A 15,468-nucleotide genomic window follows, 5' to 3' on the forward strand; every position below is an offset into this window, starting at 1 on the left:
CCATGTGTAATTTGTGCCAGTCACTTGGTTATGACATTCTACTGTCCCCTGCTGTTGTTATCTGCTGGATTCTCTCAGGGGCTTATTTCCACAGCCTGCACCTGGTATCTTGCCTGGTGTGATGGACCCCAGCCTTTATGGATCTTTTACTTAGAGCTTGTTCCTGTGCTGCCATGGTTAGTGCCTCTGTGCTTTCTTTCAGTCCAGCCACTGGTTCTGGATGTCAGCGACTGCCGGTGGTACATACCATGCAGGGGCCTGTCCTTCATTGATGGTTCCTCCTCTTGCTCATCTTCTTTCTTGGGTTTCTGCTGCCTAAGGTATTCACTGAGCACGTGGTTGGTTGTGGCCATCTTCCTGATGTACTCGTGTTCTTTGTTTCATCCTGGACCGTGGTGCTGACCCTCACTAGTCCCCAGCCTCCTTCCTTCTACTTAACATACAGCCTCAGGGTGCTGGACTTGGGGTGAAACCCTCCAAGCATGGTCAGGAGCTTCTTTGTCTTAATGTCAGTGGATTCTATCTCCTCCTTTGGCCAGCTTATTATCCCAGCAGGGTAGGGATCTTATCTTTCAGGTCAGTTCTTCTTGCACTCATTGATCCTTATTCCATTGCACTTGGGGCTTGGTACCCAACCTCGGGTGGGAGTCATGATGATATTCCAACAGTACACTATTTTCATCTCTTGCCCACTTATGCTGTCTTGTTCCACTTTTCATCAGTATGTCCTGGTTCCTCAACACCTGATGCAGACCTTGTCTGGGTGACGTCCGAGCTGCAGATAGAGGAAGTGGCTGACATCCAGAAGTCCCTCTTTCTCTGTCTCTCGATGAAGGCGGTCGCACTTTTCTCCTCCTCTCCCTTTCCCGGCTTCTCGTGTCCTTGTCTAGCCTCACCTACTTTTCTACTGTTGCCCTGAAACACTCTCACAGTCTGTTCTCTAAAACCTAAAAGAGGAATTATGGATTTGATCAACTGGTCCCTGAATGCAATTGACACACTCTTCTCAACGAGAAGCCGGGGCTCGGGTGAGCCTGAGTGTCCTGGAGGGACGTCCCCTGCCTGATACACGATGGGCCGGTGGCATAACTGGAGGGACGTGTGCCTGGCGGGACTGTCAATCGAGGACATTGAAGACATCTACCTTTTCGGAATCATGATAACAGGGTTCTTGCTGATTGGAGCTGGCTTGGCCCTGGCTTATCGAAGATTAAAGAAAGCGGAATGGGCTGTTTAAAAGCCCACAAGGCTGCCCGCTGTGACTGAAGCGATCGGACGAGTCGTGACTTCTCAAAATGGGCTCATTAAACGCAGCCCGGATAAGATCTTGGAGAAGCTTGAGGCTAGCGTGAGCACTCAGACTAAGATCTCTGAGCAAAAAATGGATAACATCTCGGAGAAGCTCACGGCTCTCCAACGGGAGATTGAGAGACCAGTGTCGGACTGCTTGATCGACTGTGAAATTGACATGCAGTTGTTCGCAATAAAGGAATACCACCATCATTTCATGTGGCTACTACAGGGTGGGCCATTTATATGGATACACCGTAATAACATGGGAATGGTTGGTAATATTAACACTTAGACCCCCGGAGAGCAGTCATTTTGGTTTTCTACCTTAGACCCCCGCGGAGTCATCATTTTGCGTTTCTACCTTTAAAAGCCGGAGAGCAGTCAGTCAAATGCTGGAGTCATTCATATGTATATTGGGTCGTTACCTAGGAATTCTGGAGGGAGGGGAGTGGGGGTGAGTGATTGAAGGGGTGGGGGAGCTGCTAAAAGCGGTGAGCTTCCTTTTGTGTTTCATCTTGATGCATTCTCAATCATCCAGGGAAACAAATCTCCAAAAGTCACCAACTTGGAGTGTTTCAGTTTGCCATCTTGGGGAGAAATCAACACACATGGGTGTATGTCCTTTGTTGCTGACATTTATTGATAAAAACAGTACAAAAAACCAACCATTTGTACACATATTTACAAATAATTCAACATTGTCAAGCAATCACTCACAATCCTGGCACTGCCATGGTACCTGTAGTCTGCATTTACCACATGTGTACCTGTAGCAGTGAACACATCGCACAGTGGCCTGATTTATCTTGCATTTGTGTTTGACCTGACACGTGGCTCTTTTTCCAGGGCTCGGTGTGGAGGGTTCTGCCCGAAGCAACTGTTCTTTTCTTGCCTTCTTCGCAGCTACATGAGAGTGAGCCAACTCTGTTGCAAGCGCCACCAGGAAGTCCACCCGTCTTTCCTTCGTCCCGGTGCATGCTTGATACAGCACATGTGCATTCAGTGCTGCCATGTCAATCATGTTATAAAACACGGCGACTGGCCAGCGCCGTGTTCCTTTGCGGACAGTGTACTCCAGAACCATCTGGTCAATCACATCCACGCCACACTTTGTTTTGTTGTAAAGGGTGACAGTGTTTGGTGAACCACGCTGTGCATGCTGCTAAGAATATAGACTGTCTTCTTCCGTTTGGCCGCATACGCCGTCAGCGTGGCAGCAGAGGTTGAAAACACCTAAGAAATAAGATAAATTGTTATTTTCATAGCCCTTTTACACACAATGAAACACATAAACATAGAACCACAAAAGACCTGCAACATACCTGAGTGGTGAATTCATTGCGATCTGTTGCGATCTGCAGCAAACTTGTCAGTCTTTGCTCGATCACAGCGGGTGGACTTGTCATCAAAGCGTAGGTGTTGCATGATGTTTTGGAAGCGGTTTCGTGCCATAGTTCCAATTATCTGTGGGTTTCCCAGGTTTGCTGACCAGCAGTCATTTACCGATGGAAGCCTGCAAACCCCCCGCAAGATCACAATTGCAATAAATGCCATTAGTTCAGGGAGGTCCATGAACCAATGAACATGCTCCGTTTGCTGTGCATGTTGAATAGTCCATTCTTGAATGCTACGAAGCATGTCAAGAGTGACGAAACACAGGAAGCTCTGAAGGCGACTCGAGATACTTCTCCTGGCCTTAGCCGTTGGCTCTCCATCTGCAGCGTACGCTTCTATTGGGGTGAAAGGGAGACAGGTCCCCACCTGTTCTTCACGCCACACTGTGCCATCTTTCGCTGTCTCAGTCCCCAAACAAGGTCTCTTTTTCGGTGGAGAAGCAGTCTCCTCATCTGCAGTGTGAACAAATTCAAATTGTGAGCAAAATGGGAAGGTCAAACAAAATCACAAATGCATGCATAGATACTAATTATAATTCCAGTATCTCCTCCTCTGTATCAGAATAATGTCTGAAATATCTTACTTACTAACTACATCCACTTACTTGTTTGAAATGAAAAAGGAAATAACATGAAATGAAACTAACCGGAAGACTGATCAGACAGCTCTGAGTCCGAATCCGGCTGAACTGCTAGGTCTTCTCCATCCGAGTCACAAGGGTCGACTTCCGTCAGGATCATTTCCAAGGCCTGCTGAGTGGTGAGTCTTCTCTGCATTTTCTTTCCTTGGAGAGGAGGTCCGTACACCAGAGGCAGTGCCAGGATTGTGAGTGATTGCTGACAATGTTGAATTATTTGTAAATATGTGTACAAATGGTTGGTTTTTTGTACTGTTTTTATCAATAAATGTCAGCAACAAAGGACATACACCCATGTGTGTTGATTTCTCCCCAAGATGGCAAACTGAAACACTCCAAGTTGGTGACTTTTGGAGATTTGTTTCCCTGGATGATTGAGAATGCATCAAGATGAAACACAAAAGGAAGCTCACCGCTTTTAGCAGCTCCCCCACCCCCTCAATCACTCACCCCCACTCCCCTCCCTCCAGAATTCCTAGGTAACGACCCAATATACTTATGAATGACTAGCCAATTTAGCTTCCACTTCCACCATTTGACTGCTCTCGGGTTTTATAGGTAGAAAGGTAGAAGCCTGGGGATGCTAGTGTTAAAGTCCTGTTTGTTGCACATTAGTATATGTGAGGGGGCAAACTCCTCAAGATGGGTGGTGACCATGGTGGCCATTTAGAAGTTGGCCATCTTGGATACAACTTTTGTTTTTTCAATAGGAAGAGGGTCATGTGACACATCAGACTTATTGGTAATGTCACAAGAAAAACAATGATGTGCTTGGTTTCAACGTAACTTTATTCTTTCATGAGTTATTTACAAGTTTCTCTTTGTTCACAGCCATTGACATGTCGAAGAGGTTAACACGTGAGGAGCGGATCGAAATTGTGTTGATATCTGGTGAACGCAGTAACCCTACGAGACCACCCATCTCCCATGCTACAGTTAGCAAACTGCTTGCTAAGTTTCGTGAAACTGGTTCAGTGTTGGATTTGCCAAAATGTGGACGCAAGAAAACTGTCACTAATGAAGAAACATCAGTGGCTGTCCTAGCTTCATTCAGCAAGAGCCCACAGCGTAGCACTCACCGCATGTCACTGGAGAGTGGCATTAGTCGAACATCCCTTCGGCGGATATTAGCTACTCACAAATGGCACCCTTACAAACTCCAGCTACTGCAGCATCTCAACGAGGATGACCCAGATCGGCGCACAGAATTTGCAGAATGGCAAAACAAAAATTGGAACAGGACCCTCAGTTCAGGCAGAAGATTTTGTTCAGTGATAAGGCAAACTTTTATGTGAATGGTGACGTTAACAACCAAAACCACCGCTATTGGTCTGACACTAACCCACATTAAATGGATCCCTCCAAAACTGTTTATGGGGTACAACGATAGTGGGTCCATTCTTCTTCATCAATGGGAACCTCAAGGCCACTGGATATTTGAAATTGCTACATGATGATGTGTTTCCCTCTTTATGCACTGAAGCTGGCACGTTCCCTGAGTTTTTCCAGCAAGATGGTGCACCACCACATTATGGGTGCCAGGTCCGAGCATTCCTAGATGAACAGTTTCCTGGAAAGTGGATTGGTCGTCGTGGGCCAGTTGAATGGCCCCTAAGGTCTCCCGATCTGACCCCCTTAGACTTTTATCTTTGGGGTCATCTGAAGGCAATTGTCTATGGTGTGAAGATACGAGATGTGCAGCACCTGAAACTACGGATACTGGATGCCTGTGCTGGCATTTCTCCTGCGGTGTTGCTATCAGTGTGTGAAGAGTGGGAGAAGAGGGTTGCATTGACAATCCAACACAATGGGCAGCACATTGAACACATTTTATAAGTGGTCAGAAACTTGTAAATAAGTCATGAAAGAATAAAGTTACGTTGAAACCAAGCACACCATTGTTTTTCTTGTGACATTACCAATAAGTTTGATGTGTCACATGGCCCTCTTCCTATTGACGAAACAAAAGTTGTATCCAAGATGGCTGACTTCTAAATGGCCACCATGGTCACCACCCATCTTGAGGAGTTTGCCCCCTCACATATACTAATGTGCCACAAACAGGACTTTAATATCACCTACCATTCCCATTTTATTACGGTGTATCCATAGCAATGGCCCACCCTGTATATCGGCGCCAGCTGTGGTCTCAAGGCAAACAAAACAAATTGTCACCCTGAGAACAGACGGTGTTTAGACTGTTCCTCCCCTATGCAAGGCCACCTGGGTTGGCTGGAAGACTGTTTACTTAGCCTGGCAGGGCGAAGGACACTCTCTCACCTAAACTCAGGACACACACATGCATACACATACACTCATACACACTCATACACACTCATCCCCCTCCCTTTCCAAACGCCTTCTCTTCTGGAGCTTTTAATAATTCTTTCAATTTATTCTTAGATTATATAGTATAGATATAGTACATTACGTTACACTCCACTTCCTATGAAAGCATCTAACCTGTCTGATTTTCCTGTTTTATTTTTGTTTTAGGTTGTTAAGCTCCTAAACAATAAGCGTTCTCAGGCTGTAGGAATCCTCATGTCATCTCTGCACCTTGACATGAAAGATATCCACCATGGTGAGTTCCACAGTTGATTGGGCAGTGTTAATTCAAATAATGCAATTAGCCATTGTATATTGGGTTCATTTACTGTCTAATTCCTATAACAATTTAGATTTAGAAAACAATCTAGAAAATTTTTTTAGTGTGGTATGCAGGTTTTAAATGATTTTCCAGATAACCTTTCCAGGCATCAGGTAGCAGGAACAGTTTTCTTTTAGCCTTTTTGCTTCTTAGGCTCAACGTGCTTCAATTTAGTTGCTAGTTTTTTGTTGTTGTTTTTTTTTCAAACATGGCAATCTATGTCAAATACAGCAGGTGGTTTTTCAAATGAGTTCAGAAGCATCTGGTTTAATTCAGTTCATTTCACAACAACAGTTGCTTCAAGGCACTTTATATTGTAAGGTAAAAAGAGCCTACTTTACTTTTCTCTCTCAGAAAACAGTCACACAAAGGTGCAAGCTTCTCTAAAACTTGTACTTGGTAGTAAAAATGTTCATGCCATTTGTTAATTTATTTCATGCACAATAATGATAATCAGAATCAGCATACTTTATTGATCCCTAAGTAAATATGTTTAATAGTGAAATGGCCACATTTGTAAATGTGAATTTTGAAAATGCAGGAAATACATCTTTAGTTAATAATTAGTTGTTTAAAAATTTCCTGGGCATTATTTAAGTTCTTGGGAGTTTGAGTTTTTTCCTCAACTTGTCAAGTTTTGAATGGAGTGATCAGCAGTGTTGGGAAGGTTACTTTTAAAATGTATTCCACTACAGATTACAGAATACATGCCCCAAAATGTATTTTGTAACATATTCTGTTAAGTTACTCAATGAGAGTAACATATTCTGAATACTTTGGATTTCTTAATATATTATCATGCTTTTTACAATTACATGAATGTACTATTGCTGTGTGATTTATTACTATTACTGAAGGTTACTCGCCATACCAATACCGACTAGATTTTTAAATCTTAATATAAAATGAGCAACAGTAGGTGGACATTAGGTAAGGCTGCACTTTTTGCAGCGATCTCGTATAGAAAACTCTTCCACGCGTATATAAAACAGGTCCGCGGCTCCAAACTGTAGTAAAGGGACCTCCATGTCAGGCTCATAGCTGAAAACTAGCTTTACTTTGTTGTCTGGGTCAACTTTGTGTATGTATGTATGTATATATATATATATATACATGCTTCCATCTCCCGTTTCTGCTCGGTGACAACTCGTACTTTTTGACTCTCCTTTTTCTCCCTCCCTCACGCTCACAGACACATAACGGGTATGGCAGGCCATTCTCCCTGCAGCATGGACTACACTACCCATGAGGCTACATCCTTTAGGGCTATGCCTGTAACACTCTGCCTATTGCCTTCATATTAAATAATTTTTGTGAATAATTTTTAAAGATAGCAGCACGGTGGCACGGTGGTTAGCACTGTTGCCGCACAGCAAGAAGGTCCTGAGGTCAATTCCACCATCAGGCCGGGGTCTTTCTGTGTGGAGTTTGCATGTTCTCCCCGTGTTTGCGTGGGTTCCCTCCGGGTACTCCGGCTTCCTCCCACTGTCCAAAGACATGCAGCTTGTGGGGATAGGTTAATTGGATAATCCAAATTGCCACTAGGTGTGAATGTGCGAGTGAGTGTGAATGGTTGTCTGTCCCTGTGTGTTGGCCCTGCGACAGACTGGCGACCTGTCCAGGGTGTACCCCGCCTTTCGCCCTATGACAGCTGGGATAGGCTCCAGCGCCCCCCGCGACCCTGAAAAGGATAAGCGAATGGATGGATGGATGGATGGATGAATTTTTAAAAATATTTCTTCACATCATTATGCGAGCCACAAGTAGAGGTGACATGGGCTGCGAGATTGAGACACAGTCATTAGAGCCTCTTAATGCGTGTTTTGTTTGGGTTTCCACCGGCGTGGAAATTCAAAAATATGGAGTTCATAGTCTTATGAAACAGGAAAATACCACCGTGTAATCCATTCATTTCAACAAAGTAACTGTATTCTGAATACCACCTTTTAAAACGGTAACTGTAACGGAATACAGTAACTCATATTTTGTATTTTAAATACGTAAAGGCGGTACATGTATTCCGTTACTCCCCAACACTGGTGATCAGTAACCAATTGCTCTTTGTCTCCTAGCCATCCTGAACTTGGACAACACTGTAGTTGACCTGGAGACCCTGCAGGCCCTGTATGAAAATGTGAGCTTCACACTCAGTTTTTATTGTTTGCTTCTAGAGATCTGAGGCCCTTAAATCCTTATTGGTCCAATGTCTACAAAAGGCTGAATGTTGATTTCTTGTCTAGTAATGCAGCAATTAAACCAGACCAGGTCTGCAATGATGAACACTACCTGTCAAGGAAGACTGTGTATTTGGGACAGATTTTTCCAACATATTGTCAAATACACCAGGTAGTTCACTGTTCTGGGACACACCTTAATGTTATATTTACATTACTGCTTGTCAAATCTTTCAGATAATCTAATCCCATTGAAGGGCAGTTTATTATTCTACTTTTGTTCCGATCATAATCATTAATGTTACTAGATGTCCCAGTCATGATAAAACGAGAGCGGTAGTGAGGTGATGCAGAGTCAGATGTAAGTCAAAGTGGATGGACAGGCTCTAAAATAACTGTTAACATCCAACAGATAAGCTGTGAAAAAAATGTTTATTTGGTATGTCAAATCGATTGATATTACATATATACCCCAAATAATGTTAACCTGATATTTATGTGTGTCTGTGCTTAAAACTAACCAAACAAATAGAAAAAGACTGCAGATGTGTATTTCCTGCTACCAGTTCAACAGTCAGCAGAAAAGATGTCTATGAGTTAAAACAGGGTGTATAAGTTTAAACTGAGTGCCTTCATGCATGTCATTCACATTTTATTATTATTATGCCAGAAGAGTTCACTGAGTATCAAACTTTTTTTCAAAAGAGTCTAGACTCTAGTCATACATCCTTTTTTGTTTGTTTTAGATCTGCTCAGATGTTGCCTTAGTTTTATTTTCTATATAAATTATAGAAGACATGGAGCCAGATCTCTTGTGTCTCTCCCACAGAGAGCACAACAGGAAGAATTGGACAAGATCGAAAAGCACATAAAGTCCACTAAAGACAAAGAGAATGCCAAGCCCCTGGACAAACCAGAACAGTGAGTGATTACTCTAACACTTCCACGATAATGAGAAGGTTTATTTCATGAGTTACAATCTCACTGACTCAGGAAGAATTATGGTGAAGGCAGACTTTTTTTCATCAGAGCAGGTCATCTACTAATGGCAAGGTTGGTGGTTCAAATCCTATCTGCTCCAGTCTGTATGCCAAATATCCTTTGGCAAGATACTAACTAAGTTACTCTCCGATTAATCCACTGTGAGTGTGTGTGAATGTTACATAGAAAGCACATAAAAAAGTGCTTGTGTGAATGGGTGAATATGGCAAGTTGTGTAAAAGCGCTTTGAGTACTCAGATACAGTAGAAAAGCGCTACATAAAAACCAGTCCATTTACCATGTATACTCCCACAGTTGATTTTAAATCAGATACTGAACACTGATTGAAGTGCTTTAAACATTAATTCATGGGATTTAGCAAAAAAAACATATTTTTAACTGATTGGGAATTAAGGTCATTTTTGTGTATAGTGCTCCATTCTGAGAGTGTTATGTGACGGCTGTGTGCAGGCAGGAAAAGGACCCAAAGTGCAGACTCCGGAGACAGACGTGAACTCAAAGTAACAAACATTAATGCAGGCAGGACAAAAGCAAAACACACAGCATACATGAGGGTAGATAAGAGTAGATCACGACAATGACAAACTGAAACACAGGGCTTAAATACACAGAGGGAGCAATCAGGGAATGGACAACAGGAGGGAAACACAGCTGGGCAAATCAGGCCTAACCAGACAAGGGGAAGCGAAACCAGATACATTAACATCAGACAAGGACCTTCAAAATAAAACAGGAAACATGACACAGACTGAACTAAAGACACAGACTCACACGCACTGGGGAACAGAGGGAACAGAGATGTGGGACCAGGGCAGACACAGACACTGACTGGACACGGGGATATAGTGGACAGGGGAGACAGCAACTAAGGATTACACAGAGACAAACCATAAGACAGAACTCTAACAAAAACCCAAAGACTAGAAATTATAAATAATATAATAAACTCAAAAACCCTGGGTCAACGACCCAGGCATCCTAACAGAGAGTCCCAAAAGAGTTTGGAAAGTTTGAATGGTGACGAGTATTCAACCATTACTTCACGATTAGGTTAAAAACATCTAGCGCTGATTACAAGTGTTGAACTTGAATTTGTTATCAGTTTACTTAAATCAGGGGTCGGCAACCCTAGGCAGGGTTAACTGATGGCACAACCATAGCTGGACTAGCCATCGGGCATACCGGGCATTTACCGGTATAAACAGTGAAAGGTGGTGGATTGGCCAGATGCTGGCCGGTGTGTAAAAATAACTCAGTTGTTTGGTGGTGGCATCGCGGAGCTTCCACAGATTCAGTAACATTAGCAAGTGGTGGAGGCCGGCAGGTGGATCAGGGAGAGGGGAGGCAGCCGTCGGTCTGACTGTCAGGTGAACTGAACTTCAGGTAAGAAGTTCTGACCTGCAGTCTATCTGGGTCAGATATAAACCAAGTTTAGGTGGAGTTTATTTTCGTTGTGCTGACTTTTTACAGTCAGTTACAATAACTCGTACTGCGTACTAGCTAGCATGTTATATGTTATTGCTAGCAGTTTCTATACAGCTGGGTGGGTGCTACGGTGTTACTGATAGTGAACGTTATTTTATTCATAAGGTTAGTTAGTAGAGTTGCCTACCGTCCTGTAAAAAGACAGAATCGTCCCGCATTCAGAGAAATTATTACGCGTTTCGTGTTGAGCTGAGAAGGGACGCAGTTTGTCCCGGACTTCAGCTAGGATGGAAAAAGACACAGAGGTGGAGTTATTCTGCTGCACAGCGGCCTCTTCTTCTCCTCTCATTCTCTCCCTCTCCTGTTGCTACTTTAATAATGAAACTGATCAAAGGTCAGTTGATCGGCTTTTCTCTCTTGTTTGTTTATCGCCCACTTTGCGCCAGATGTCGCGCTAAACAACAGCAGCATGTTTAAGCTTGATCAGCTGTTGTTAGAATTTATTTAATATTAGTTTCTAGTATCAGCTGATGTTTGCTGGAGCCACAGCTGTAAAGCTGCTGGTCATAATGTCGGTTTGGTTACTGAATCATCAGAGCTGAACAGGTGATGGAGAAACAGGTAGTGATGGGCAGATGAAGCTTCATGAAGCACTGACGCTTTTCATCCAATTGGTTCATCCCAGCGCAAAGCTTCTTGAAGCTTCATTTACTCTAGTAGGACACCTACTGGACGTAAAAATATTAATTGGCATGAATTTGAAGAGTGTGGCCTTTTGCACACAGCCTGTAAATGTCAACAACAAAAGGAGTGTGTAAAGCATCTATATTGCAGTGATGCAGTATACTGTGTATATTTATACTGGCAGTATGGAAAATGATCATTTGGAAATGCTTAAAATGGAAACGATCATTTACTGTGAGGTAATGTGTGGACAGTGGTTGTGCTTTTGTAACATTGAGGTATGGACAGCTACACAGTCCTGCCTGTTCACATTTTATTCTGTAAAAACTAAATTTTCACTGCTTTTATAACCTTTAGTGGGGAGAACATAGCTAAGATTTAATGATTTAACAAATCTTTTGAATCCTTTGTCCTCCACAATGCTAAATGGCTGGGAGTCCTCAATCACCATGGTAACCAGGTCTTCATCTATTTGAGATTGTTCTCCTGAGGAAAGACAATAAAGACAAAGCACAAATATAAATATCACACACGTAACTTATAACAGTTGTATAATATTGTTATATCATTTAGTAACATTACTGCATGCTATATTATCATGGCATTTGATGGCTCACCTGGTCTTGCTCCACAATCGGTGTTCCCCTTATTCTCATGCATAGCTCTGTAGTGCCTAAGCATGGATGAGGTGTTGTTGTTATATCCCAGCTCCCTGGCACATAGCAAACACTTCACCTTGTACAAAAGTAGAGACAGCTTAACATAAGTTTTATTGCAGCATCAGTATTATGAAAATACATCTTCTGTAGAAATTTACATACCTTGTTGGGAGGAATAAAATCACAATGTTCCCACACAGGGGAGGACATCCTTCTCTTCTTAGCTGGCTCCATTCTCTCCTGACTTTCTCTCCTCACTCTCATAAACCTCCAAACTGTCTCCAAACTCTCACTAACCGCAACTCTCCATCAAACACCCACATTTTGAATGAAGTCTGAGGGGTTTATATCGCTGTCATAGCTTGCGGCAAAGTTCGAACCGCTTCATGAACCAGTCACGTGGTACAGCCGGGCAGCGAGGCTTCGCACGTCATCATTTTCAGCTCCTCCCATAAATGAAGCAAGCCTCGATACGCGCATCGCGGAAACGCCCCCTCAATTACTCGACACAAGCTTCGAAGCCTCGATACAGAACGTCACATCACTAGAAACAGGTTTACCTTTTAGGTGACATGAATAAGTTGGAGGGAAGTTATGAACTGTTTCTGAGAGACAAATAACACCAGGATCCTTTTCTATGTAGCTGACGGCTGGTAACTGGGCTGGGGCGGGTCTAGCAAAGTTCTCGCCTTTATCTTTATTGTGATCCTGTTTGGGTCCTGTCCCTTGCCTCTCAGGGACAATGCCATGTTGGTTAGAATGGAAGTTGCAGAGTTTTAAAAACTGTAGTTAGGAGTAATATATTAATCTGGACTGGCGAACTGGTGATTCTAAATTGCCCATAGGTGTGAATGTGAGTGATTGTCTGTCTCTATGTGTTATCCCTGTGATAAACTGATGACCTGCACCCCACCTCTCGCTCTGTGACAGCTCTGATAGGCTCCAGCCCCCCCGCAACCCGGTTAAGGATAAGTGAAAGAGAATGTGTGGAATTGAATTGAATTGATAGATATTATTGTTATTATTTGCTGAATCCTTAAATGCCAGCCAGATAATCTGAAACGGGGCAGGATACACAAGACTTCCAAAGTTCAGCACTGAATCCTCTGCTTTACCTGCAAAACTAAAACACTGATACGCATCTCAAACACAAGATTCTTAGACAAATTACAGTAAATATTAAATATTCTCACTTGTTAGTATATAAGGGCAGGGTTGTACCAAGTTTACAAGTAATTATATAGGTACTGTAAATGCTATGTAGGCCTGGGTATCATCGCTGATTTCTAGAATCGATTCAATTCCGATTCACAAGGTCCCGAATCGATTCGATCCACGATTCGGTTCGATTTGATTTGAATCGGGGAAATTTTGCCTCAGACAGTCAGAAATATTATAATTCTGATCACTTATCAGTACATAGCGATATTTTTATATCTATAAAAAGAAAGCTGACACTTGTGAGACTTTATCAAAGGTGTGAGCATCACAGCAGAGGCCTTTGTGTCAAAGTAACTGAGGATAAAACACAGAAAAACATGAAGGCGACTTTCCTGGTCTGGGTTTTTATAGCAGATGACCTTAAAAATATTGTGCAGTCAAAAACGAAGTGAAGCAGAGCAAAGTTACAGAGGTTTGATTAGAAACACAGCTAAGCATTTTGCAATTTGTTTACATTTGTTCAGTATTGAACAGCAGAATTGAGGCTTTCTTGTCGGAAGTAAGTTAAAAAAAAACAGCGGCTGGTGGATAATAAGTAAGCGGATAATGCAAAAAACAGAGATTTTTAAATGGGAAATTCCTGTGATTTTATCGTGGTGGAAGCAAAGCAGCAAAAGTAAGAGGAAATTCGTGACGATGTTTATGTGAAGCGAAATGTGAAGCGTAGTTTGGATTGTCTTTGGCTGCTGGTTAAGTCAATATTGTTTGGAGAGAGATAAAACCTGCAGCTTCAGAATCTAGCACAAAAAGGACGTAAACACAAAGCGCCCGCCGACGCTTCAAAATCAGTGAGCTGTCGGCTTTCAGCCCCAACGGCGTGTCCGTGTACATGCTGTCTGATTCGGATGCTTCGGGTCCGTGTTTTGTGTTTACCTCTTTGTGCAGAATCTGTGTACCTGCTCTTATATACTGTTTTAGCTGTTTGGTGGTTGTAGAAATTTTGCAAGGTTTAACCTGAGATTTTGCTGTTTCGGGCAAAATAAATTTATATTTAAAAATTGATTCAGGATTTTAATGAATCGATATCACGTTATTCAAGCCAGAATCAATTTAAATCGATAAATCGATCACGAAAAACTACCCCTAATGCTATGCTCTTTCTGCTTCTTCTGCATTAAAGATTTCTCTACCAGCTCACCTTGATCCCAAATTTCAACAGTAGAGTTTTCTGCATCCTTTTCCAGTCCAGCTTTTGTGAGTGCATGTCATCTATCACAAGAAAACTGGACACACTGCAGAGGGTATGCAAGGTGAGTCAAACTGTGAAGAGCAAAACACAATAACTGCATACCCATGTATGCATGTATGTCCAAATCTTTGAAGTTTGGACAAACATGCTCCAAGTCCATGTATATACCCATAGATTTATATAGTTTAAGAACAGGGCTATTAGATCTGGTTATGAATCATTTGTTTCAGGATAATGAATAATACACATTCATGAAAAGGTGTTTTCATTATTAGCATAAAGTCAGAAATGAGGAAACTTAAACAGAACAACTTTGCGCGTATAAAAAAAGCAGTGCAGCGTAAAAGCCTGAAAAGTGTTTCTTGTTGAAAAAATGCTTTCAAAATTGTGAAAAGTAATAATTCTACCTAATGTATAATCAGTACAGTCACATGATTTCTTCTTTCTGTCTGTTTGATCTCGTTTTACAGGTAATACAGGACAGTGAAACAGTGAAGAAGATTCTAGGTCTGATTCTGGCCTTTGGTAACTTCATGAATGGTGGCAATCGAACCAGAGGCCAAGCTGATGGTTTCAGCCTTGACATCCTGCCCAAACTTAAAGATGTAAAAAGCAGTGTAAGTAACCAGAATGCTGAAAACAAAGTATAATTTTGTCCCTGTATCCTAAAATAAAGAGTCTTGGTCCTGTAGATTGCATCCATGCCTTTTAAATGTAATATATTCACAGTATTCAGCAATGCAGTTTAATAGAAGCTTACTCTAATGTTATGTGTGTAGTCCATTATGAGGTAATAAACTACAACTTACTGAATAAAAGTTAATATTCATTGAGCCGTGTAATCTTGAATTGTTCAGCTCAGCTGACACCTTTGTTTTGCAATTTCTTTGATGAGGAGTTCTTTAATAAATATACCCTTTGACTTTACATTTCATCTCCTAAATCCTGCACTGGGATCCTTTTGTTGCCTTCGATTGAATGCATTTAGGATCTTAACTGTAAAATAACTGGCGCAAATCTAAATGCATGCCTATATCAGCTCCTGTAAAAATGTTGCTCTATTAAGTTTCAACTGGTTATCTTCAGCTTTGAAATATTTAGGGATTCTTTTAAACCCGGGTTTGGAAAAATTAGTACCT

The 15,468-nt window shown here is 42.0% G+C and overlaps 1 protein-coding gene, 1 long non-coding RNA gene and 1 pseudogene across 5 annotated transcripts in view; 1 reads left to right on the plus strand and 2 right to left on the minus strand.

Moving 5' to 3' along the window:
• LOC146663004 (uncharacterized) overlaps positions 1 to 12,471 on the minus strand; it is an 82,493-nt gene extending 70,022 nt beyond the window's left edge. Inside the window, exons 1-3 of one of the 2 annotated variants that reach the window (XR_014912986.1) lie at positions 12,082 to 12,471; positions 11,878 to 11,995; positions 11,487 to 11,746 (exon numbers count right to left, since the gene is read on the minus strand). This is a non-coding gene — a long non-coding RNA (uncharacterized LOC146663004). Of the gene's footprint in view, positions 1 to 11,486; positions 11,747 to 11,877; positions 11,996 to 12,081 lie in introns of those variants that run through there. The other variant, XR_014912987.1, reaches the window with a different exon arrangement.
• The window catches only part of LOC146663008 (formin-2-like), a 74,858-nt gene that overhangs the window by 17,862 nt on the left and 41,528 nt on the right, over positions 1 to 15,468 (plus strand). For 2 of the 3 annotated variants that reach the window (XR_014912985.1, XM_085415587.1), the window contains exons 8-12: positions 5,822 to 5,909; positions 8,048 to 8,109; positions 8,979 to 9,070; positions 14,261 to 14,390; positions 14,800 to 14,946. Coding sequence is in view for 2 of the 3 variants with exons in the window: in XM_085415587.1 (XP_085271713.1) it covers positions 5,822 to 5,909; positions 8,048 to 8,109; positions 8,979 to 9,070; positions 14,261 to 14,390; positions 14,800 to 14,946 (519 nt within the window). In the remaining variant the exon portion in view is untranslated. Of the gene's footprint in view, positions 1 to 5,821; positions 5,910 to 8,047; positions 8,110 to 8,941; positions 9,071 to 14,260; positions 14,391 to 14,799; positions 14,947 to 15,468 lie in introns of those variants that run through there. The other variant, XM_085415588.1, reaches the window with a different exon arrangement.
• Positions 1,576 to 3,913, minus strand: LOC146663009 (uncharacterized; annotated as a pseudogene).

The sequence above is a fragment of the Rhamphochromis longiceps genome, linkage group LG8 (assembly GCF_057381845.1).
Source record: "Rhamphochromis longiceps isolate RC_006_pf linkage group LG8, R_longiceps_female_GT1.1, whole genome shotgun sequence".
In the NCBI taxonomy this organism is placed as follows: domain Eukaryota; kingdom Metazoa; phylum Chordata; class Actinopteri; order Cichliformes; family Cichlidae; genus Rhamphochromis; species Rhamphochromis longiceps.